General features: G+C 39.6%; 1 protein-coding gene across 1 annotated transcript; it reads right to left on the bottom strand.

Moving 5' to 3' along the window:
- Nucleotides 1–1,189: 1,189 nt before the first annotated feature.
- Nucleotides 1,190–26,798, bottom strand: CFAP97 (cilia and flagella associated protein 97). The gene is made up of 6 exons (XM_075196951.1): nt 26,609–26,798; nt 22,045–22,827; nt 21,765–21,836; nt 11,196–11,464; nt 4,310–4,472; nt 1,190–3,273 (listed from the first exon to the last, which is right to left on the bottom strand). Exons 2-6 carry the CDS (start codon nt 22,805–22,807, stop codon nt 3,164–3,166), a joined length of 1,377 nt encoding a protein of 458 aa, XP_075053052.1. The 5' UTR covers nt 22,808–22,827; nt 26,609–26,798; the 3' UTR covers nt 1,190–3,163.
- Between the last annotated feature and the right edge of the window lie 436 nt (nt 26,799–27,234).

Raw genomic sequence — 27,234 nt, 5'->3', positions numbered from 1 at the left:
ATGGTACATTGATTTTATTTTTGGACACATTATTTTGTCAGTCAGCCCTGATGAGTCCCAATGAGCCATAACTAAGTAACATGTGGAATACACTTTAGATTACAGATATACAGTAGTGACAGAGTAGGTATTACTAGTGAATTGATAGGCTGCATTCACATAATTATTGCTTCAGATCACACAAACTCCACAGTGTAGAAGTTATCCTTAAATAATAATACTGTGGTAGAGTATTTCCTTTCTCTATCACAAACAGAAAACAAAATCATCCAAAATGGGTCAAAAAGCTCAAACAGCAAAATGGACACAATGCAGTTATTCCCCTGCAAGCTTGCAGTGATGCTCATAATACAGAGTATATAGGCGGTTCCCAAAGTGTGCGCCGCGGCTCCCAGGGGTGCCGCGGGCCAGCCATAGACGCTGCATGAGAGAGGTGGATGCTGGGATGTTTGTTATTTCTATGGCTGGCGCGCGGCAGGGGGGACCGGCGTGGCAGAGGGGACTGAGGAGGGGGGACCAGCGTGGCAGAGGAGTAGGGGGGACCAGCGTGACAGAGGGCAGAGGAAGGGGGACCAGCGTGAGAGTTGGCAGTGTGAGAGAGGGCAGAGGGGGCAGCGTGAGAGGGGGCAGAGTGTCTGGGGGCAAAGGGGGCAGAGTGTCTGCATGCAGAGGGGGCATTTTTGCATACAACTAGATAAGACTTTTTGTCCTGACCTAAATACTTATTACAATTTTTTGACACAACTACTTCTAAAACGGGACTGCTCAGTAATTATTTTGGAGGGGTGCCTTGAAAAAATTATGGAGACTAAGGGTGCCGCGAACTGCAAAAGTTTGGGAACCACTGGTGTATATATGAAGCATTTTTATTCACTTCGTGCCTGCTACTGGCCTAAATCTATGAATGTGTTGGTTCTGTGATCTATCCTTTTTATCGTCTTCCAGTTGAGAGTGGTACAAGATACAGAGGCTCCTATAGTTGGGTGCAGATGCCTCAGGAATATTTAGTACAGTAATACAGAGGATTAGGTGCATTGTCCAATATTGTGTTTATTAGCCAATGTAATTGTTTCTAGGCATGAAAACATTTACAAACAAAGTTCTATTATGTTTCAGAATCTCATAACTTTGTCTAATTTTCTTGTAAAAGGAATGGATTTTAGCTGGTGTAATAAGAAAAAACAAAAAGTTTTACAAACAAACTTTTATTTTTGTCAGGTGCTGGAAATATGAAATTGTATACATAAAAAAGTTCTAATTCATGTTAACAGTAATGCTGTAGTAAGGAACAAATAGAAATGAAGAAGAATATTTATTAAAGTAAATGGTTATAGTGGCGGGTGGTGTAAGAAAAGGAATGTTGTTTCTGCAGAGCAGACACTCAGATTTGCCGTTATGTGATCATAAGAAGCACCAAGAGGCAGACACCAGAAACTTAAACTGGGCCACTGATTTCCTTTCTGCTTAGATGGTGGATCTACATCCAGTATAATCTCATCCAATGGTCCAAGTGGACATTTAGAAGTGGCAATATGGAAAATGTAATGGAAATGGAAGTTGATAGCTTTACAATGAAGGCAGTAGGAGAAGTGGCGGCATGACAATCCACCGATCCCATCCTACGGGACATAGCAGAACAGGGATAAAAGCTGCAGAATGGTCCACTAGAGAGCATTAGTGAAATCAATGTTGTAGTGTATGATACCATTTCTCTGTGTACTAATAAATTATATAACCACCTGAAAACAAAAATATAACCTGACAAAAAGTTTAAAAACCGCATTCCTATGCTATAAATAGTTATGCTTTGCTGAAACACTGTTTCGTACAGACTTCAAAGTAAGCTGAGGCGCAGAAAGAAAGGATCGTTGGGGCACATCTTTATAATCTATACAGACTGGGGTAAACTAGTGCAAAGTCTGACGCACAAGCAGAAGAACAGAACTATAAAGGATAACTCAATTTTATCCAATACTACAACTGCAGCTTTACTCTTCTGGGAATGTTTAAGACGGCGACTATATTAGGTTACAACTTAAGCAGGGGTGTCACAATTTTACAGGAGCAGTACAATGTAATTAGAAATGATGCAGAGGTTGGAGGGTCAATTTCCCATCAGCACTTTGCTAGCACCTATTTTTATTCACATGCACCAGCATATGGAACGCTGGAGAGATTACTGGTGAACAAGACCCGGCCTCCCCTACAGATTCTTATTTTCTAGAACATGTGCTGAGAGTCATAAGCATTATGTCAGTGTATACATATTTATACATGCAGAATCTGGCTAAAGTCAGCCCAGCCTCTGATCTGCCCATGAGTAGGCGAAGCTCCACCCATTTCAGTGTAAACTCCACCCATTTTGCAATCAGTGCAGTAAGCTCCATAATTGCAAAACTTTTAAAAAAGGAAGATTAAAAATTAACCAACAGCCTTAACAAAGAACCTCCAAGGTGGCTGGCTGAGCAATCCTCCCTGTAAATGTATACCAGCTCTTAGCTCATTGCCGGTGTCCTATTGTTATATTCAGACATATTAAATAGCTAGTGGAGTAAAAATTGATTTCTACAATAATAGTGGCATTGCAGCCAATCAGATGTGCCAGTTGGCTGCAGTGGGTCATAGCTGGTTAAATATGTTATCAATAAGGCTTACACACCTTTCTGCCCACTTCATAGTCAGAGCACGAACACACCATTTTAGGAATAAGAAATAAAGAAATACTCAAACTTCAAGGTTACATTAATGAATTGCTATATAAATAAGTAAATTCACTTTAGCTGAAGGATAGGAATGAAGTTCTGTACAAAATGAAGAATCTGAACTCATAATACAAACACAAATTTCCAGAAATCAGAGAACTTTACAGCATCAAAAACAAAAATAAAGCATCCTGAACAGCATATAGTAGTTTGGCAATCTGCATGTCTTATACAGAAAAAAACTCTACAAAGTAAGCGTAAATATACACACAGCATGTAAGTGCATTCTGGAATAACAGACATCTTTTTCTTATATCAATATAAAAATAAACTTAACACCACATCATACATTTTACCCATTAACACAAAGAATGTCACCATAGCAGCAGTAGGTTTAGGATTACACTGATTTACAGAAGAACTGCTTTAGGAGAGTGGGAACGATGGCTCATGCTGGATCATCACAGCCAAGCTGCTCGGACATTGCCGGACTTGGTGGGTCTAAGTAAAGCTGCGCTGCTGCCCATGTGACCACTGCGACTGCTGGCGCTCGACACCCGCGAGAAACCACCTTAACAGGAGATAAAAACATTCACATGTTTAAAAAAAAGTCTACAACACAAAATCAAAAAGTACGCAAAACACAAAATAAATATACAACCTTACTATTTGTAAAGTGCCAGCTATATGCCATAGCATTGTACATATGAGACACATACAAACAAAAGAGGCTTCTAAGTACAAACTGACAAATGGCAGTGAGGCCTCTAGAACAAGACTGGGGCGGGTTCCCGGAGAAGGGAGTATAAACGTTCACCTCATACCGATGAAGTAAGATACAGTACAAGGAGGTATGAGATAGATGATGATTCGGGTACATAGGGAAAAGGCCGCTCTAAAAGTGGTTATCGAGATAAGGATACAAGGATAAGAAGTTGTGAGTCTGATGGGGTCAGGTACTGACTTCTATATAAATACAATGGTATAAAGAAATCAGGTATGTTAATAGGAGCAGAGTGATGCAGGGCTGTGAACATAAGGAATAGTACTTATAAGGGACACACGAAGACTTGCACAGTGGTAAAGAAGTCATGTATTCCTCCAAGTCCTTGTGTGTGTCTCCCTTACAAGTCTGCAGTGTTGAGTGCAGACTGAAGAGTCATAGGCCATTTAAGAAGAGGTTACAGTTGTTTGTGCATAAAATATAATAATGTAGAACAGTCTTCATTTTAATATGCAAATTAGGGTTAGGTTTCAGTTCCAAATTTGACTGCATCTTCTGTAAAAGTTGACTATTTAGCCAAAAATGCAAACTGTAGATTCCAGTACATATATAGCTGTACTCATTACTATCCAAACACATGTTATGGGGCTCTCTTTTGGTGCCATAGTTTAGTAAATATCTCTTTAATTTATAGGCATTATACAAGTAAAAATGTTTCTTTTGGTTGTTGTGGGACAGGCCATTGAATAGATACAATTACTATTGGACTCTGTAATAGTTCTAAGCACTCCTTTCATCTGTAAAGGAGTAATACAGTCATAGTAACATTGTGCCGGTTACTAAGTAACCACTGAGTAAAAGAACAAGTAGAGGACATTCTTGCCTGATGATGTGGTGGAGCTGAGACGGCTTGCAGAGGTCTTTCCTGGCCTTGGGGATGATGCTGTGGAGCTCAAATATCCAGCTTGGCGCTGGTAGTCCATGAACTGCTCGGAACGAGTCATACCTACTGTCGGCTTCACCGATTCTAGTCTCTTTAGCAAGGCCTGCAAGTCAATTACAGAGAAACATTTAGGGCAGAGACAAACCTATGATAAAAGCTCTGTGCAGCCATCTGGTCCACATGTAAAAATGTTTTCTTTCTTTCTTTCTTTCTTTCTTCTTATTTGATTACTAGCAAAAGAGACCAAGCTTGTGCAATAATGAGAATTATAGTGCACTTAGGTTTGCAGAGACGGCACCTTGTGTAAGCTGGTAAGATAGTATCCCAGCAAACTACATTAAACGGATGACAGATTTGGTGTATGCATGCAAGCTTGGGAAATTGTATTACCGAGTGTCTGTCCCCGTGTCTAAGTGTGAATATTAATGGAAATTAAGGTCACTGCTGTAAAATGTAATAAAATGTAATAAAAAATATTCTTGTGTTCTTGTATTGTTTCTTAGTTTGTATATGCAATGGTGCAAATTAACAGTGACCAGTATAGTATGCAGTGGAAACATAAGAGAGAACATAATATCATACGTGCTCTGCATGCGAAGTGATACACTAATGTTCAAGTTCCATCATCTGCACATCTGAAACATGTGCCTTGTTCAGAGTGTAGTCTGCTCTGGTTTGTTCTAACCTGCTAGAGGTCTGGTATCTTGCTTTACATTAACCCATAAGACAAGACAACCAGTGAGAAGGGGTACAATTCTGTGATGTAAACTGAGGAGTGTAGCAGCATGCAGTGCACCAATTAAAGTACATGTGCTCACTTGGGCTACTGTAGTTTATAGTGTGCATGTCCGCTGTCCTCTGAATGCAATGCATACTGTACAATGTTTCACCCAATATTATTTGTTTGTAAAATGTAACATGTAAAAGACGCAAACAGAAATACAGATGCTAGGACACATACAAGCCGTAATTCCGGTCACTTCAGTGTGACTCTTCAACCCTTAGTCGGCTGAGGTGGTAGGTAGAGGTTTGTCACCCAATTACATTATGGTTTTAGGAATTATGCTATTGAAGGACACCTTCATAAAAAAACGTAATTTAAAATTGCTAAGCTGTACGGAGAGAACAGCTCTTATTTTTATACTACTTTTTTTTTTTTTATATAGGACATACAATTTTACACAGCATCGCACAAGAAAATGGTTGTCCAAGGTTACAAGGTGCTGATGCCAGAAATTAAGTTGGGGTCTCTATTCATACGCTTGTTTTCGTCAACATCCTTATAGGAGGAGGTATATATTCAAAGAATTCTATTTTTCAGACAAATTTCATTATTTATGTTGCCCTTTTGACAACAATAGATAAGCCTGTACCTACACATCTAAAGATGACCCATACACAGTCTGATCCGATTGCTCAGTCTGACTGTTCTATGTTTGCAGCAATAAGATTTGGCCATTTGGTGCTTAAGCTGAACAGCGGATACAGCTTTATTAGCTTGGGCGACGTGGACTACATACACAGTCAGACGCTATCATTGTCTAACTGAATTTACCATCTGTCCCGACTGCTGGTAGGCTCTTTAGTTTTTGATCAGATCGGCAGTCTTGCTGGCTCCATAAATGATGTAATTTGCAGCCATTAGAGCTATAACTGTCTAATTAGCTTGTCAAAATTGCAATGTGTATGGTCACTTTTAGGTAATCAAGCCATTAAACCTGTATCTCTGATATCTTCCATTTGCAGTCAACATTCCCATAGTTGTCTATGGGGACTGAGAAACGGCCTTATGTATCAATCTCAAACTCTTCGCTTAGCTTTTCAAAGGCTGGCATCGATACCCAATGCAATCTGAGGGTGGCATTTGCAGAGGCGACCATGACCCTGGAGAGAAGAGAGCATTGTGTAAAGGGATGTTTTCAGATCCCTCCAGACATGCTGTAAGCTCCTCCCCTGAGGATCTCATTCTATTTAACCCTTACAGCGGCAGGGCTACATAAAGAAGTCAATATTCCTTGTAAGTAGCACAGGCAATTGAAATAGAAAACAAAACGGAAAAAACAGATGTGTTCACCTCTAGCTGATTATACGCACCAAAGAAAACCCAAAGCCTTAAACATAGATCGTAAATTGCAGCGGTAGAGCTTTCAATTCAAACTTACACACTAAACATCTGTTAGACCTGGCTTGTTCCATATGTTGCATTGTATATGAATTGTGGTGCATCAAAGAGATTTGTTTTGTTTCCACCACCCCTAGTAACACCATAAAATGACACAGGGGAGAGAATGGAGTTTTTCTATTTGCCCCTATGGCACGTGTTTATACATTTTATTTAGTGACATTTCAAAATATTTGGAAGTAAGTGTGACAATGTGGCTGTTGCAGTTTGTTGCCTTTGCTTTCAGTGCCTGGTCAGGCCTGATCTCACACATTCCTTGTATTTATGGACATTACAAGACATTTGTATACATTGGCTAAACCTGCATTTATGTTCACCCACCACTTTAACAATAAATACAGGAGAACCAAGTGTTTTATAAAAAATCCCTCTGTGTCAGGGAGAGGAAAAACACTTTGTGTTTGTCTAGGGAAATTGTTTGTTGTGTTTAGATGAAAGAAGTCAGTTCCATTGTTAATGAAACACAGACCTGGAATAGACACAAGACTAGATGTTAGTTACATTATCGATTGCCTGTGGGTATGACAGCAGGCAGTAATTCTGTTTCTTTGTACACTGCAATCCTTCACCAGTTGGGTACAAGGCCTTTTTTTCTCATATCTTCTGTTAAGCTGTAAAACCGTCAATTTACCAGTTTATGGAAGCTGTTCCCCAGCACCATTATCTGTTGTTCTATCCAGGTTACAGACATCCCTTGGGTGTAAGTATAATGAAGACATCCAATATACTACATCATTGTACCAGATGCAGTTTACATAGATAAACAGCAAAGTAACATTTTGCAGTCAATAATTGTGCTCAACGGACAAAATGTCCAGGGCACAGAAGTCACATCTGCTGGGATGAATCATAATTTTTATAACTGTCCAGATACAACAAACCATATATCGCAAGCTGAATGGAAAACTAATACCACACAAGTCCTGCATCTAGGATATGTGCATATGATTATACTACGCTTCTTGGGTTTAATACCGGGCTTACTTCTGTTTTTAAAACATAAGCAAGGCAGGGGAGCAGATCCATCAAGTCAACCCAAAAACAGCTATATTTAGTTTATTAGATTATCAAGGGGGTATTCAATTGTCCGCGGGATCCGGCGCGGAAAAACTAATACCATTAATACGGTAATCTCTCGCTGGATTTCAGGGAGCTGCGGGCTGAAATCCAGCGAGTAAATTACCGTATTAACGGTTTTTCCCGCGCAGGATTACCGTAATAACGGTAATCCTGCGTGGACCGAGGGATTTTCGGCAATCTCGCCGACAATTGAATACCCCCCTTAGTATGAGATAAAAAAGGCGATTGTTGAATTTTGTCTACTTGTTGTCAAATCTTACCAAACATGCATAAAAAATGTCCTCCACTAAAAAACAAGTATAAAATAAAAACACTCATCTAAAATACAAACTACTCAAACACAAAACCACAGTAGGTAGGATCTATACCTTGAACAGAAGAACCCTAATGATTGCTCTCCCCTTCTCATAGCCAACATTTCCAAGGGTCTGCTAAAATCCCGACCATGGCCTTATCTGTGTGAAGTTTGTATGTTCTCCCCGTGTTTGAGTGGGTTTCCTCCGGGTGCTCCGGTTTCCTCCCACACTCCAAAAAACATACTAGTAGGTTAATTGGCTGCTATCAAATTGACCCTGGTCTCTGTGTGTGTGTGTGTGTCTGTGTGTATGTTAGGGAATTTAGACTGTAAAGCTCTAATGTGGCAGGGACTGATGTGAGCGAGTTCTCTATACAGCGCTGCGGAATTAGTAGCGCTATATAAAGAACTGCTGCTGCTGATGAATATGTATAACTTTTAGCATAGATATGCAAAGAGGATGTCAGATGACAAGCTAGTTAACCAGGCTGCACAAAACAGGAGCAAAATTTCCCATTGCTGTTAGTACCCAGTTCAGTAACTCATGTTCTTCCAATGGGATAACAGCTTTTTGGCATTTCTCAAACATCATTCACAATTCCACAAATCACTGGCTTAAGAACACAACACATGAAGAAGTTCTGTATGTAAGTTCTGGGGGCTGTACACATGCACACTTGTTGCATCACTATGCACCAGGCTTCTGACAGCTGTTCCAACTTATTTATATGACAAATGTCCTTCTTAAATGTCACTTTCACAAAGCTGCTGCTCTGGATCTCACATACAGTTCTGTGTCCTTCCTTTGCACCTGTCATTCCTGATCTACAAGTCACTTACACTATACTGAAATGGTATATTGTCATTCTGCCCAGGTGACTACTCCTAGTATGCGTGAACTGGGAATTATAAGATAAGGCCACAGTGTGTTTGTGTGTATATGGACTTTGTGACTGGATCACTGATAAATAACTTCTGGTATGAATTTATTTAAAGGAAATAGCGCAGGGTGCATATTTATATAATTGCATATGCACTTATTTTTTGTATTGTATATATTCTGATATAGGAAATTGTTATTTCTGAGACCAGGCTAGAAACTGTTCTTTCCCGTTTTCACCTTACTAAAGGATATGCCTTATTTCTGATGCATATATCCGATACAATAGGCCTTTGTGGATGAAGGTCTTGTGTGTATTGGGATGTATTTTGTATGGAAGTGTCATTGTGTGGGATTTGTAAGGTTTCTAATGAAACCTCCGATTAGGCATATGTGGAAGGGAGTCTGACAGCAGGAAGTGCTAACAAAGTTTTGTGATGAAGTGTCATGTCTGCTCTGGCCAAAGGCCCAGCAGGGTGTCGTTACTGTGTGGCCTTTTGTCCAGAGTGAATTTCATAGATAAGCGCAAATTTTGTTAGCTTTGCAATGCGTGTAAATCCATGTTTGTGTAAATAGGGTACATCCTGATGCTAAAAATAGCCTGTGTCTGAAATGTATAAAAGGCACTAGCTTGTATTTGAAACGTGTTCTTCGGATTTCAACATTTGACCTGATCACCGATACCATTAACCAGAGTGAGCAAATAAACATCTTGCTTCAAAGACCTGCTGGGAAACATCTTCAATATTGCTGTATTCCTGTGACCTGCAGTTTAGACCCTAAAACTAATCCGTTCTCCGGCTGTCTGAGGTTTGGACCCAAGCTTTTCCAGTACGACCGCTCTGACCGCTACCCAGCAGCCCTGGTCAGCGTGATAGGCCAGGAAGGGATCCATCCACAGCAACCCTGATCTATCGTGAGAGGTCAGGGGTACCAGCCCAGGTACACCAGCAACGAGGTACGCTAGCAGCGTCAACTACCCAGAAGAAACCCAGTTCTGGATGCCGGTATAGGAGTCCAGTGGTGGCAGCCTTTGTTAGCCCCTCCTACTGCGGCAAGAGGGCGCATTTGGGATAACGAAAGGGAACGGTGGCAAAGTAAGCCCAGCCAGTTCCCAGCAACAACAGACAGGGTGGCATAGGCGGTCCGTTCTGTCACAGTCTGACGCAGCCTGAACTCTTAATCAGGCCCTGATCCAGGGGAAGCTGTACCCGATTGTAAACATCTGAAATACAGCAATAACATTAAAGATTTTCCTGCAGTGTCAGGCTATAATTCTTCCACCCAATTAGAGTTGTCCCAAGTAAAATGTAAGGTTATTTTATTTAAAAGAGAACTCTGGTGAAATGGGTTAATAACTGCAATGAGACTGTATTCCCAGCAGAAATGACAAAAGGTTTTGTCAGTGACGAGAGGGTGGAGAATATCAAAGCCAACCACTTAATGTCCATCAAGTGTTGTCAACTTCCAAAGCACCACAACTACACCTTGATTTTCTACCAGGCAAATAAACAACATACTGAATATTATTAGATTGAAGTTAATCTTGTAGACAATTTCCAAAAGAAGCCGTAAAGGAGATCCTTATGTCAGAACATTATTGTGTGCTGCAAAGTAAACACACTTTACATTTGTTAAACTACTGGCAATTCTTCCCAGTTACCCCTAGTGTAAAACAAATGATCAAATAGAGCGTTCACTTGGTTACAAAAGGAATCGATACTGCTATAATGTCTTTGTTCTGTCAAGCAGCATCTGGATGGGTATAAAGTATGTAAAATACATATCAAAATTGGGAACAAGAGGTAAAACAGCTTAGAAACAATTTTGGATGTCTTACTGTATACTTAACAATCACTGACTTCTGTTCCAATAACATACTGTAACTAAATCTGTTTGGAGCAGAATCCCAGTCATTAGAGTATAGTGGTGATGTTGAATACCATAGCACCAGTGTGTTTATTATAGAGGCACAAATTACTGCTATTGTGTTTCACCGCTACCCCCTACTGGTTATTCCGTTTATCGCATTCAGCTTTTTAGGCTACTAAAAATGCTTTCGACAATTAGAAAATATAATCCTTTTCATTATATTCAAATCCACATTATTATTTGCCATGGCTGATTTGAGTGAAAAAGAATCTTCTTATTGTCACTGATTGAATTACATTATACAAGACATATAGCTCCCAGAGGCGTCCACGAGTATCTCGAAGTTTGTTACATATAGGTTATATACAGGAATGTTTCAGAAAACAAGACTAAACCTTTCCTACCTCTCTCTCATCATCATCTTCTACAACACTGGACTAGTGAGCATGAAAGGGTTATATGCCGTTTCCAAACAAGCACGCCACAAACTACTGCAGTGCAAAATGTATGTTCTTACCATGTTTTCCCTCTCGATACGCTGCTGTTCCCTCTGGCGATTCAGTGCGCTGTGGTACAGGCGGTGGGAGGTGGTGCTCAGTTTCTTAGCAGTTAGATTCTGGCTTTTGGTTTTTGATGCTTGTCTGGACAGTTCTTTCAGCAGCCTCTGGTTCTCTCGGTCAATGTATCTCACTTCATCATTTGAGAAAGAGTAGTTCTTCTTGTGTCTAATCGGTGGGTGCTCTACTGATAGACTTTTCTGCTCCTTTTTATCAAGATGCATGAATGCTTCAAAAATAAAATGTTTTATGGATTAAAATAAACCAACAAGCATTAGTCTTCCAGCGATGAAAAACAGGGAAACATAAAACCTATTAGTTTCACCTCTCCCTTCATTTCTCTCAATCTCACCCCTCATTTCCATCCACCTCATCCTCTTCTGCAGTATTGTCTTTCTCCTTTTCCTTACTACTAATAATCCACCTCTCTCTCTCTTGCTTTTTGTTGCACAGTTTGAGGTTTTACTTACAATTCACTCCTCATGAAAGTATTTTTTATTCAGCAGCAGAAAAATGCTACCATTATTATCATAGTTTCTTTATAGGGCGCCACAAAATTCTGCAGCTCTGTACAGAACAGTAGTACAAATATGGCAAGCACAATTCACACACACAAACAGTACAAGTACCAGATAAGAAATGAGGGCAACCTAATATAAGCAGAAAGCCAATAATGAGGTTAGCATAATGCAAGTAGTATTACAAAAGGTATATTACCAGGCTAACATGGGTATCAGAAAGGCAGGTAGTACCGTCAGGTAAAAATATAGCAGACGTAAATGCTGAGAAATATAGCAAAAGTGGATGGCGGGAGAAAGGTAGTAAACAAGATGAAGGACGGCCCTGCTCATCAGAGCTTACATTCTACAAGGGAGGGGTTGGAGAAGTTCAAGGGGTTGAGACATAGAAGTGAAGTAGGTGGGGGGCAGTGGGAAAAGGTTAGGCAGTGGTCTGGTTGGCTTTAGTGAAAGGGTGAGTTTTAAGGGAGCGCTTGAACCATTGGAGGGTGGGAGAGAGCGTTCCAGAGGTGGGGAACACCACGGGATAAGTCTTGGAGGCAGGAATCAGAAGTGACTGATAAGTCGTGGACCAGAAAGATGTGTTGCATGGAAGTGCCTTTCGTTAGTCTGGAGAAGGGTGAAGGCAGCATATCTGTGTGGAATGTAGTTCATACTTGCCCAATCTCCCGGAATGTCTGAGAGACTCCTGAATTCCGTTTAGGTCTCTCGGACTCCCGGGAGAATAGGGCATTCTCCCGCATCGTGATGCTCCATGAGACGATTCTAAAGAAATTGCGTATTTTTGGCCAACACCGCTGCGTTTGCGTCATTGTGTTGTGGCGGGATAAAATTACATGATTTGCCAAGCCTCGACCCCCTGATCTCATACATGATCAAGTGTTTCCTTTACAAATGCGAGAGAACTAATAAAAAGGTACATTTCTCTATTTAAGTGATTCACCAATTATTGATTTATCATTACCTATTCATTAGTATTGATATTTTTTTGTTGCTTTAATTGCTTTCTTTAGTCCATATTGCTTTCTATTTAATACCGCTATTTATCTGCCTTCCACATACATCCACCTGCTTCTACATCATGATTTACATTACTACCCATATCTGCAGTCACATTTGTTATATCCTGCGTTCTATACTCTGCCTCCTAGTCTTCCACTTGTTTGTTAATATATCCTCCCCGTCCCTCAAAGCCCCACAGAGATCCATACCAATATTCTAGTGAACGTAGTGATCTACTGTCTGTTAGATTAACGACATTAGAACGCAAAGACTCACATACTGAGCTTCTAGGGATACTGTCGGCATTAGGAGTTGACCGAAACTGCACATATAATTCCTTTTAATCTGTGTTGTGAATGGAACCCATTATCTATTCTTATTCTCTGAGCTCTATAGATTAATATTTATTGAAGGAAATATTTCTAGAGCAATAGAGTAACATTAACTAGGTGAACAGCCCATGAATGTAGTGCTCCAAGGTCTGCCTAGACAAATACCCAAACAGAAACATGTCCCTGGAAACCACTTTATGTTATATAAATTGTACACAAACACACAGGGGACCAAGGAGCTGTGTGAGTAATGTAGATGTATTTGCTAACAACAGTTTGTTCACAACTTTAACCTGGTCATTTATACAGGAAAATTAGAGCAACACACACAATGGGAAACTACATAGACTAGAGCCACAAGCAGGGATATCACCACTACATGGAATGAACTCATCTTACAAAACCAGAGGACAAAGGTCTAACTCAGAACTTCTCCAGCAGTATTCCAACACACACAGTACTCCCCTTTATACACGATGCAAGAAACATTAATCACAACTGGCACTGCACTGAGAGTGGCAATATAAAGAGGAAAACATAATGGCCTTAATACATCTTAATGTACTATTTTACACAGAATAAACCTGGTGACATCTGAAGGTGATATTATAAAGAAGTACATATTAGGTAAACCATTAACCTCAGGTGAAAATAGAACAGCATAGCTCCAACTGTTGTTCTTTTGGACTTACAGACAACACTTTTCACTAAGTTCTCCTGTTTATATTTGCTTTGTAATTGTCTGTTTAAAGAGGACCTGGCATGAGACCTTAGGACATTATTTTTTCCCTCCAGTATATAGTGCACTATGTAGTTAGTAGTCCCAGAACCATATGCTCACATCACATCATAGGACCTGGTGATTGATCAGCTTTAAAACATGGAAAAACTCTCAAAGTATCCATTAACCACCGGGCTATGAAAGGCATCTGTCGCATTCACAACTTTAATTCCAGTGTACCTTAAAGCTACAATAATTTGCTGTATTTGTCTTGAGCACCAAAAGTTTGAGAAATGGTGATCTAAACAATAAGTTTCTCTTTGCTGCTCTGTTAGTAGTACTATATAGTGCCTTAATGCCGATCATTGAAGATTCCAGGAGTTGTCGGAGCATGTTGGTGAAAGCAGTAGACACATGGGCTGGACACCTCATGGTTTGGAATTACGGACTGAATGGTTATTTTAACTTGCCAAATAACTTCGCAAGACAAACCTTTATTTGTAAGCACCCCAGAGAACCCCAGTGCCGTACAGGATACCCATCAAATATGGAGCATTGCCAAGACAATACAGAGGACCATCGGGGTCATATACTGCTGGACACCTGGAGGGACTAGTCTAGACTGCCGTACATAGATGCTTGATTGAATAAATTGTTTGTCACAATCACATTGAACCAATAACTTATCACTTATCTAGTTGCTCCCATGAATACAGTGTCATAGTTCATTAAAGAAGACAATAGAACAAAAACAACAGTGGACATGAGTTGGAATATACCAAGCCCATGGTTGCACTTTACAGAATCCAGATCAGATTATATACAATATATCTGATCAATATATCTGTCCTATATAACATAGGACAATGCATGGGATAAATGACAACTCAGCTAAGAGAAAGCGATGGTGTCTATGACAACACTGAAATAATCACACGTCTGACTCACTTCTAACGCTGAAGGAATCACAAGCTTAGATGGAGCAGCAAGAACAGGTCTCTTTGAAGAGAACATAAACTATAAACATTAGTGAATATAGAAATATAATGAAAACATTCTAAATGAAGCAGAAATGTACTTCTCAAGTCTATTTTGTTAATATAATTACCCATAACGAGATGTATATCTGCATCAAAGTACAGGATTGGAGGACTAGGAAGAACAATGCGTGAAAGTGCTATCTTATGAATCGCTCCTTGGCCCAGCAACACCACAGCAGCATTCCCTATAGGTACACATAATACACATGTGGTATAAGGTGCATTAACCTAACTCACTGAGCTCCCCACCAACACACAGAATTAACAGCACTGCAGGAAGCTACGGTGGCTATGTCCAGTACAAAGACATTATTAATATACCATCTACTATCTACTATATAAATGCCTAGTGGCGTCTGTGGAAAAAAAAAAACCAAGCTGCAGCGCCACCTGCTGGGCAGAGTTATACACTGACCTATATATTTCTTGAAGGAGAAGTGACAGTTGGGAGTGGTTGGTGGTTGCCGGGGGTGACACTGGGGAGTTTTTAACACCTTAAGTAGCTTGATGAAGGATGTGGCGATGAAGATGAAGGATGAGGTGATGGAGAAAAATGATGAGGTGGTGACATGTGGACAAAACCACGTTAAAAAAGGGCGCTTGCGTCGGGAAGTAACGCTCTTCCACTGAGGAGGCCTGGACTAGGCCCAAATGCATGACAAGAACCTTTTTAACACCTTAAGTAGCTTGATTTGACTAGAATGCATGAGTATCATGCACGGGTTAACTTGTAATATATAAGTATCCCTGTATAGCATTAAAAAAGGCAAAGCTGCTTTAAGTAAGATTGCCAATTCATCTTATAGCTGGCACTTTGCAATCTAGAAACATTATGTTCAATCGAAGAGTGATTAATATTATTTATAAGCCAACAGTTCTTCACGGAGAGCTCGAATGAGGCGCCAGGAAAACAAATGTTGTCAGTGATGTGATTGCATAACAGACAAGAGTCACACAGCCAATTCTGTGGTACGCTAGTTATTTGTATGCATAGCATCTAGTACAGTGGATGTTAAAGTAAGCCAGAACTTTGTAATTATCCTACAGTGTGTGCCCATACTCCCCCCCCCCCTCCCAAGTAAAACCTCCCCAGCAGCACTAGTTACAATACATACAGTATTATATACCACAGTGTATTAAAAATTCAAATTATCAAGTGGATAAGCACCAAATGTTACGGATTCACTAATGTTTGGTACTATCTATCTGATAGAGGAGCTCAGGTATCCGCTCTACCATTAAGGATTTAGTGAATAGGTAGGCAATTTTCTTTAGTTATCTGAGGTTAGGTTTATGCTGTTACATCAAACACCCCAAGTTCATATTTGTGATTGTCAACTCCTGTACATACACATAGTGCACGTCCTCTGGACAAGAGGTCTCTTTTTAATGTGTACAATTTGTTGTATAATTAGACCTGACGAAACTCTGTCACAATGATACATTACTAGAAATCATATTTAAGCCGCTCCAATGCCGGCTCTCAATTTTGTATGTGATTATTTGACACTGCAATTCCCGGGACATATATGACAAGATATAATGTGGAGGAATATGGAAATGAAAACAGATTGAACAAATGTTATATTGTTTATGTTTCTAAGCATGAAGCATGTATCTTTCTACAGACAGTCATTAAAATTTAGGGGGGAGTACAGAGTAATTCCTCCTACTGTCATACTTTACTGTACCCTGGTCCCCTACCCCCGGGACCCTCTATGCTGGCTCTAGTTAAGTCCAACACAACTGAACAAGTACCAACTTCCTAGGTCTTGGACTTACATCTACTTATCTTATACTCACCATCTCCTCTTTAACACCAAGATGGTGACTTGACATGAGGTAAAGTTACCCCACTTAACATTTTAAGGGAAGTGCGTTTTTCTGAGAAAGAGAATTTACACTAAGCTCCAATAAGACCACAGGGACTGAGGCCATGATTAAATACACCATGTATAGAGCTGCGTAATACATAACAAAGAATAATAATAAACTATGGCATTAAAACTGGTATTGTAACTTAGGCATGTACAAGCCAATAAATAACATATCATTGTCATTTATATATAAATATATAGTCAGAGCTGCAAATACACACCTACACAGAGCTGACAAATTGTGCAACATCATTATCCTGTTTTGCAGGCATGTTTGCCGCCCAACTACTTGGCAGTCTGTCGCCAAAATATGCCCTTATTGCAGTGCCATAGTGTAGTCATATATACACAATTTTATTTTCAGCCTCAAACCAGGTTCCACACTATGCCCCCAGCTCTACAACACCCTACCATTGCTTGCAGATGCAGACAATATCATTCCAAATACTTTCACCTAGAAATTCAACTTAGCAGATGTTTCAGAGTTCATAAAGTGGGTCGACTGAAAAATCCCTTTGCGATAACACCGGCTACATCTGTATGTAGCAGTTCACTCAGCTACACAGCAAATAAAAACAAATTATTGGTCTGGTTTTTTTTTAATAAGGAAGCTAAAATCTTACAAACCAAACTCCAAACTCGACACGGACATCAAACAATTGGCCTGATATAGGGTCTATAGCCCATATCATCTATTATCCAGCCTGTTGGTAAATGTGGTCAGAAAACAACCACCAGCAGTCTGTGTGTGGTCATCTTCCAACAAGTTAACAAGCCCAGGGATCGGTTTGTGCGCTATATGGCCAGAACTTGCCCAAGCAAGGTATCAATACAAGTGGCTATACTGACAATGATCCTTTAGATCCTATGCTAGGCCCAAGAGCACAGTGCGTGTCTTAAATGAGAGTCGGACTGTAATGTCCATCAATGGGATTACTGCAGGAAATCAGCTGTGTATAACAAATACCTCACAATTTGAAACATTTAAAATATCTTCAGTTTTGATAAACTCCTGAAGATTTTATTGTATATAATTGTGAATATTATAAGTAGCATCTTTTATACAAGTCTTATAAATGTATTAGTTCTGCAAACAATGAATTCCCCAGCAAACTATGCAGCAGAGACAGTATCAGCTGTTTATCACTGAGTTAGTGTGGGTGTCAGATCAGCTCACTAGAAAGCATCAGAGCATAGATTCTAAGCTGTATCCAGCAGTTAGGAGGAGGAACCATCAAATCCCCCACACACTGGAAAGCTGGGATTCCAGGACAATATCAGTTCAACACTAATTGAATGCAGAAAGCCCTATTCTAAACACAGGATAGTATTCTGAATTTTTGCAGACCTAAAGTTAGCACAGTATTCTTATGGTAAACCAAAGATCTATTGAAACAGACTTTACTTAGCCTAATTACAAATATGTATCCAAAAGGCAGAACCACTCCATTTGCTTTGGGTACACAGCGTTTGATGCTCTCTATATCACACGGGCAATGAGTAGCTGCCATTTATATCTATTTATGGTCTTACAAGGATAACTCCACCCAAAATGAAACAATGTGATATATCTCTAGCAGTCTTGCAGTCTCTCCCATCTACAGATGCCAACATTGTAAAATGTCCAGGGGCATTTTGGTGCCTAGTAAGGGCATCTGAGCACCTTACGTGTGGCAGGTCTAGGAAAGGATTCGCAACATGGCATGGTTTACTGAACTCTGTAATAGTATTTATTAGCACTATGATGTTCCTATTCCATAAACATTAGGTTATAAAGCCCAGAGAATGACAATGGGTAGTGATAATTGTATAAAAAGAACAGGAATTGCACTGTACAAATAGTCAACAGTGAAAATCAGTGACACAAATTTCTAATACATTACAACAGAACCTGCTTATTTTGCTTAATGGTTTCTATACATACTGGGTAAAACAGGGTAACCAAGCAACAGAATATAAACATAGAAATAAGGTTCTATGTGCTGATGTACAAAAAAAAAACCAAAAAAAAAAACCATACCTAGTGGAAGATATAGAAAGACAGCTAAATCGTTCCATACCATTCCTACATAAGTATTTTTATATTACGTGCTGTTTTACTGAACAAGAAGAGATATCCTTCCATTTTTGCAATACCCACTACTTACGATTATATGGAATAAGGAGCAAAATATGTTGGTAATTTGAAGTAAGCATTGGCTTACCCAGTAGCTCAAAGTCTGCACTATTAGTGATTATTAAATTTGTTTCAGTATCTGGCAAATAAGTTAACGAACGCCCACGGTTTTACACAGCATATAAAGATTCATTACATTTAACAGCATATTCCACGCATCGTAAAGCTTGGATATGAAGGAATAAATCTTCATCTGAATATTTATATCAGGTTGTCAGGCAACAAGAGCTAATGACTGACGGATTGGTTATCTTGGTTTAGCTGATTCTATGATATAGGAATTTTAAAGTAGTGTAAATGATAAATCATCCTTCCTAAGGGATATAGGTTTACAATAATCTCACCAGACAATATCATATGCTGTCCTAATACACAGTGAGGGGTATTTATCAACACTGCTCATGAATCCAAGTGTACACTGCAGGCATAGCAACCAATCACACTTGTGTTTTCAGTTTCTTACAAGCATGAGCTAGATCATTTTTGCATAGTTACTAACCCTCCATAGCATTATTTTTGATTGCTCTAGATTATCCAACCAAACAAACTGACTTCTGACATTACAGATTAATTAAGAATTTCTATATTATACTCATTACTATGATATTTCGGCCCAAATTTGTAAACAATAGTACTTAACCCAATTGCTGCCAAGGCTTAATATATATTTTTTTCAACCGATAGCAATCATGCCCCAGAATATCGCAACCTTGCTACGAAATTTTGAGGATTCTTTTATGGAGGAACACAGGTTGGCTTCTAAATGTATAATATAAAAAGTATGATAAAGAAAGTGAAAAATTAAGAATGTAAAAGAAATTCTAAAAAAAACCATTGTGGGCAGAGGGAGAGGTGTACTTTAGGGACGGACATGAACTGTAACAAAGGTTCTTAATATAATATCATTTACTGCCATGTAAGACGGATTTCACTTTTAACCTTCATTGCATTACTGCTGGGAAGCAGATTACAGGACTAAGCTGTTTACAGGGTGTTTGAAGTTTAAAGATCCAATGACCATCTTGTTGCTACAGGACTACAGGTCTGGAAAGCAGGTTGCTGTCACAGGAAGCCGGAAATAGTCCTACGTTATAAAATCATTACAACCTTTTTTTTTTTTTTAGTGTATAATAAAAAACATTTATAGCTGTAGCAGCTCAGAGGAACTAATTTACAAACAGGAGTACTACAGTATTGGACAACGCTTTTTTCTCTGTTTTATTTATCTAAACTAAGGGTGGGTCAACTTGTCAAGGTTTGAGTGATGCTCTACTTATGCAAAAGTGCCGAACTGCTCCCATAGTGAGCTCCTGTGATGGGGGTAAAGGAGCAATTTAGCACATACGATTGTTGTATTTGCCAAGCCTGCCTTTCTGGCTCTCTTTCTACCACGTGACCCCCAAACCTAAGTTCATTTTTAATTCCTTGACGACAGACTGTCACATTAAATTGACAGGGTCATGGCCTCTTAAATCTGCACTTAAGACCGGCAGGCAGAAAATGGGGTCTGCTCTCTTCTGAGCTATGCACTGCGTCCTCTTTTTGTAAGAAAACATATGACATCACAGTGGTGACATCACAAAAAAAATCCTCCAGTAAACAGCAGGCCTAATGCAGCACAGCATATTACATGATACTGAACCTAAAAAAGTTCTAGTTCAGTTCTAGTTTAAATTATGCATCCTCCTCCACAGCAATATACCTACCAGCTAGGATATTACCCGTCTATTTAATACTTGTCCTGTAAGGTTAATTGACATCTATTCACAGATTTGTATGTGGGAGAGATTATTACTATTATTATGACTTAGAACTGAAAAGTGTGAGTATCGCCAGTAACACACCCAATCAACACTTCTACAGATAACTCTATCGGTTTTATGTCCTTTGGGTGCAGTGGGATTCTGTAGGGATCCAGATAGCTCGGTGTCCGTCCCCGTCCCCCCTCCCTGCTACAGAAACCTTGTATTCAGATGTCTACAACGGAAATTAACCTCCATAATATACTGTCAATAGCTGACCTCCCAAGATTAGCAGTTTCCGACAAAAGAAACAGTAAGATAATACTTGGGATATTGGAGACGCAGACTGGAGTGACTGGAATCAATTAATGCTAGAACATCATCATTCAGGTGTTACTACTGCAATGGACCAATGTCACACCCAATTATATGTATTCTCATGGTTAAAGCACCAACACCAGCTACCCTAAATACCAACAGAACAGTGAAAACTTGTCCCATTCCTTTTGGGCACGTTAAACACCGGGAAATCCAAGTCCCTGCTGTTCTTTATTATTAGTCTTGATGTAGTAGACAACCAGACTAACAGACAATTTATCCAGAGAGACTTTCTTTTGGCTCTGAAACTATCACCGCTTTCTGGATGTAATCCAATTACTCCAAATAGTGGAGGTGGTAGACATTAATGGACAACGTTTCCTCAGCTTAAGCATATACATGCACACAGGAGTGTGGGGTAATTAGTCTTTAACTGTTCTAGCTAACTTAGAAATAGAAATTTAGTGATTGTACTTGTACTGTAATCTTGTTATTAAACTACATAAAGCTCATAGCAACCAATCAGATGTCCGCTTTCACTTCCAACGGGTACAAGAAAACTGTCAGTTGTAATATGATTGCTTAACAACACCACATTTCCTTAAGTTACATGTGGAACATTTTTTTGCAGTTGTGAAAATATCCTGAAATGCCTACATATATCCAAGTAACTTACATAAGCTAGCATCTCCTTCATGTAAAGCAACATATAGTTTTCATTTTATGTACCTTCCCCAAAGCATAGTCAAATGTTTCCTGTAACACAAAACAGCACATAATGGAAACAACAAAGGAGCAATTACCTTTCAGAAGCTGGTTGAGGTCCATTACATCCTGTAAGGATTTTGGGTCAGATTTGCCATCTAAATCAGGATCTGTAGGCAAAAAAAGTAATAATGCATAACAGCACAATATTGATACATTTGGACATACAGCACCAAAGAGCAAGTTCTTTTCCCTTCACTATGCATCATCTACTAAAGAACCATTCCATTGTTATATCAAACTTCATCAATACGTTTACCTAATAGGCACAATTACAGGGATACAGGCACCAAAGTAGAACATGACAAGTAGAATTACCGTAGATTTCCTGGCTGACGTTCTCTTGTCGCTTAACTTTACTTTTCAGTGCTTCACTAGTAGCAGCTATATCAAAGGACTGTATTGGGCTGATGTCAGGTGTGGATAGAGGCGTTACATCAGTGACGGTGTCCTCAGACTCATCGGTATTGTCCTTCGTAGCCTGCCTAGATAACTTGCGCTCAGGAGAACACAGAGAGAAAAGTGTCCTCTCTTTTAAGGAATGATGCGGTTTTGAGCTGTGGCCATCTGATGCTGTGTCTGAAAACTCTGTATCGGAGCTGGAGATGGAAGAAGGAAAGTCCCTGCTGTATTTTGCATTTTTCTTTCCAAGGTTTGTTTGCTTTGCAGTTTTGGGCCTGGAGCTCCGACTCTCCTCCTCGCTACTGTCATCTTCATCAGGGTAATAATTGTCTTCGAACTCATGCCTTATCTGGGGCACTCCAGTTGGAATAGTTGTTCCAAATCTTAAGCTCTGAGCAGAACTTCTCCCGGATTTTACTGCAGTGCTGGGTCTTGAGGTATCCACACAGACCATAGACTCCTTTGCTCCCTCTTCACTCTGTTCCTTGGCTGCACCATGATTTGTTTCAGCTATTCTTTCACTGTCCCCTGATCCAAAATCCTTTTTATCCTGTACATGGTCATGGTTGCTGGGACCTGATGTACTGACAACTTGTCGTCCAGTTTCGTCATCAGCATCACTGTCAAAAAAGGAGTGATCCACTTCACCATCATCTGAAAGGTTACCGTACCGATCCATGATGCAATAAACACCTCAGTCTATAGACAGAAGAAGGCAAAAACAAATGCATAAATGCGAGATAAAATGTATCTGTACTGTATTAAGATTTAAAGGAGTACATAACTCATGAGAACAAAGGAGACAGCTTCACAAATGACAGCAGCTAGTCTCCAAAGTCTGACCTCAAGAGTCAAGGTGATCCTAAAAACACATTTTTAAAGGGACTCTAACCTCAAAAATTGTACTCACATAATTGTGCCTAGTAAAGTGAAATGTAACAGATAGAAATAGTATTATAAGCTTCTGTATAAGTTAAGAGCAAATCTCGGGAACTGGGTATATCTCCAACAATATTCTTATGTTTCTGGCCCTTCCAGACCTTACCCATGACTTTTATTATGGAAGACCTGTCTGCTACAGCGACGCTATACCCTGAGCTGTTATACAGTGAGCATTCAAAAGATAGAAGACCACCCACCGCCAATTGACTGGAAAGATCAATCGTAATAGATTGTAAAAAGTCTAATTAAACAGAGTCCCATAAACTGCTGACTGGAGTAGTGAAGATCCCAAATCTCGCTTCTGTTAAACTCAGTAAGGAAATAAATGCAGCACAGAGCCCAGAAAGAAGAAAAGACAGAAGAATAGTGTGTATGAATTAGAGCTGTCATCACTTCAGAAGCAGAGAGGCAGCTGGGAGAGAACATTGTACCTGGAAAGAAACCTCAAGAACTTCAGAATAAAAACAAAGCTAATAAACCACATGGAATAAGGTATGAGAGTTTAGATTACATATTAGTGGGACCACATTAACTCCATTATTCTTCATAAATAAAGATCATATTGTGGTTGTTTTCTCTTTCATAGTGAGCATCACTATTTCAACATGGATTGGTGACTTCACATTAGATGTAAATACATCTTTTGGGGCATTAATAGCACCTTGTACTAGTGTGTTTTTATGCACCATTTTCCAGGTACAACATTTCATCCAGTGTACAGTATATTGTTATCAGAAAATCCTGAGATTTGCCACGGACACTAAAGTAAGCACCTGGTTCTAAGATCCACAGAAAATAAGGTTTAAAGAGACCACTACGTGTTTTTAAAAAAATCCTCGATGTCAATCGAATGATACACACTATTGTATTGTATTTTCTTCTTCCTGGTTCCCCCTGTGCTAGATTTCTTTCCATACAGTGAGAATTAAGTTACAAAAGAAAACAGACAGGAGGGCTTTTGGACTAGATAAATTGAATAGGAAACAGAAGAAACAAAAATAATGGCAACCTAGTATTTGGTATGCTTCGCCAGCATACTTAGTAGCACCTTTGTAGAAGCTGGATAAAACCCTGCCACAAGAATATTTTTAGCATCACAAATGTTAACAAGATCGTTTTGACATCACAAAAAATTCTAATGTCAAAAGATGAACTGTTAGAACTGGGAAAAACATACAGAAAACATGAAATAAACAGGTAAGTGGGCTTTATTCAAACATTATTTACAAGCATATTTACATATTTCAATCTAATGGTTGTATAAATCATTTACATCATCATCATTTATTTATATAGCGCTAACATATTCCGTAGCGCTTTACAATTGGGGACAAACATAGTAAACTAATAAACAAACTGGGTAAAACAGACTAAGAGGTGAGAAGGCCCTGCTCGCAAGCTTACAATCTACATCAATAGTACGTTGACAATATTTAGTGATGTTGCATTTATTTCAATAAATAATAAAGAGGAGGAAGATGTATTATTTAACAGGAGTTATAATTGAGGTTTTACGTTTAGAGGAGAGCGAGCTGTACTGTTTTGTAACACTACTCTCTCCTCTGTCCCTCAAGTCCACTGTCTAGGAGTCACCCTCAACTCCTCTCTCTCCTTCAAACCTCACATTCAGTCCTTCTAATCCTGCTACCTCTACCACATATTCAGGAACCGGCACGTTCTCACCATGGAAGAGACCAAGGGCTATATTTACTAAACTGCTCATTTGAAAAAGTAGAGATGTTGCCTGTAGCAACCAATCAACTCCTTTGCCTTGGCTATCACCTCCACTACCCGACCCTATGCCACCCTATTTGTATCTTCCCCTTCTCTTTAGGATGCAAGCTCTCATGAACAGGGTCCTCTTTCCTTGTGTTCTTCTTCTACTATTCCATCACCCTCTGTACCTATAAGCTTGCTTCCATAGCCCAATTTTGTACTTTTTATATATTGGCAATATTATCCTAATGGATAGTGAAAGTATATCTGCAAGCATTTAACTAGCTGTGAGCGCACTGGATTTGTCTACAATGCACTGACCTCTGTATGTTTTACAGCCGAATGCTTGGTGCATAGTCAGGATATGCAACAGACTTATACAGTATTGACGTGTGGCCCAATATACTCAACCAGTGCATTGACTGTACCCAATAATGCTACCATTTAGATAGAGCAGCTGTTATATTTGTTATGTTTATTGATAAAGCCACATTGATTCAACAAGGAGTGTTTACAACTGGCTGATGTAACGAGCCAATTGATTCGTATCAACAAAGTGTTTCATCTAAATGTTATAATCTATAGTCGCAGTTTAAAAAACTTTTCAATTTTATTAAATTGCCACATTGAGCCTTTGAACATATATCTAAGTGGTGAATTATCAGAAACATTCTGGTTTGATGGCTTAAAATGGATATTTTTGCTGATTGGGAGAAGTGGGACATCTGTTCCTGATTAGTCTTTGTCTCTTCACAGTGATATCTTGTAACTAAATATTAACTATTGACAACATTTTAGAACTCAAATATTATTTGTCTTGGAGCTTAGAATATATTGACTAGGCGGCTAGTTAGCCATTGCAGTTGTTCTTTACCCTTTATATATTCTTTTACTGTATTTAATTTAAGGTTATTAATATCTGGGGGGGTTCCATTTTTTGGGGTATTGGCTGTGAATATGTTTCATGTAAATATATTTTACAGTTAGACTGTGATAGGGTATGTAACCAAGCAGGTTTTATCCTGAAAATGCCCTTGCTAATTTTGTTCTATACACCCTGAAGACCCCAGATAAATAAACTTTTGGGACTGGATTGTACCAAAGATATTCCATCCAAAACAGAATTTTCAGTTTTCCGTGGCATTATCATTTAGAAAATATAAGTGAATGGGTGTAATTTAGAAGTAACGAAAAACAAAAAGAATGATGTGCAAAGCAGAATACCACTTCACACTACTGCTGCCCTTTGCCTATGGTTCATTTCCACAGATCTGGCACTGGTAAAACCTACATGACCACCAATGAACATCACACCTCGTTAGAGGGGAGTTTCTGAATTGAGAGACAAACTGAAATAGTCCTGTAACATGCAACATTGTCTGTGGTAATCATAGAAACCGGGAAAATGTTGATTTAATGCATCTTAGCAAACATAATTAAAATGATTATTGGTGAATCTAGCGCCAGTTTATAACATTATCTGTGTGATGAAGACATACATGTTGGCACAGCTATGGGGGGCAGCTGGAGGGTGACAGCAGCCACACTGCACTGTGGTGACAGCAGACACGCTGTCCAGACACGCTGCACTGTGGTGACAGCAGACACACTGCACTGTGGTGAACGCATCACATCACCATAGAGACGGAGGAAGAGGCGGTGCCAGACACTAACACGATGGTCACTGTCCGAGACACACACATGACCCAGGGGGGACAGAGGTCACACACAGACATTTACGGCAGATACACACAGCAGTTAGTCAGTCAGTCAGTCAGTCAGAGTAACGGACACTGCCCCCCCTCCCCGCTGTTCCCGTTACCTGCACAGTGAGCTGATCAGCGGACCGGCCTATGTACGTGGTGATGAGGGGGAGACCCTGGGAATCTTGTGCTACGTAACCCGCACACAGCTTCTTACATGCGCTATCTCTTGCTCTCTACCTTTCGCGCAACATAGCTGGACACTACTAAGCACACACCGCCCCCGTAACCACACAGCTCGTCAGTTCCGGCCTGGTGGGCGGGGCATAGACGCTGGAAACCATTTTTCATATGGGCAAATGGAAACCATTGTCAGTCTGTGTATATTTTTCAGTCACTACGGCAAGAGAAAATGGATGTATTTTATTTATGACACTTTTAGATGAGTGTGTATGTGTTTAGTTTAAGAGTATTGTATTATATTAGAAGCATTTTATTATAACACACAATTGATTTTAAAATTTTTAATATATGTATAAACTCCCATACCTCCTAACAAACTCCCATACCTCCTAACAAACTCCCATACCTCCTAACTGTCCTGATTAGATGGGACAGACCCAATTTGAGGGTTCTATTCCGTCTATTGTCACCTCTGTCCCAATGCGCCGAATGCATAGCCACTGCGATACATGGGAGTTTTTAGGGGTACAGGAGAAGGGTAAGTGGCACCCTAGTATTTCAA

The sequence above is a fragment of the Mixophyes fleayi genome, chromosome 1 (assembly GCF_038048845.1).
Source record: "Mixophyes fleayi isolate aMixFle1 chromosome 1, aMixFle1.hap1, whole genome shotgun sequence".
Lineage (NCBI taxonomy): Eukaryota > Metazoa > Chordata > Amphibia > Anura > Limnodynastidae > Mixophyes > Mixophyes fleayi.
Note: the sequence above shows the minus strand (reverse complement) of the source record. Positions and strands in the feature narration are given on the sequence as shown.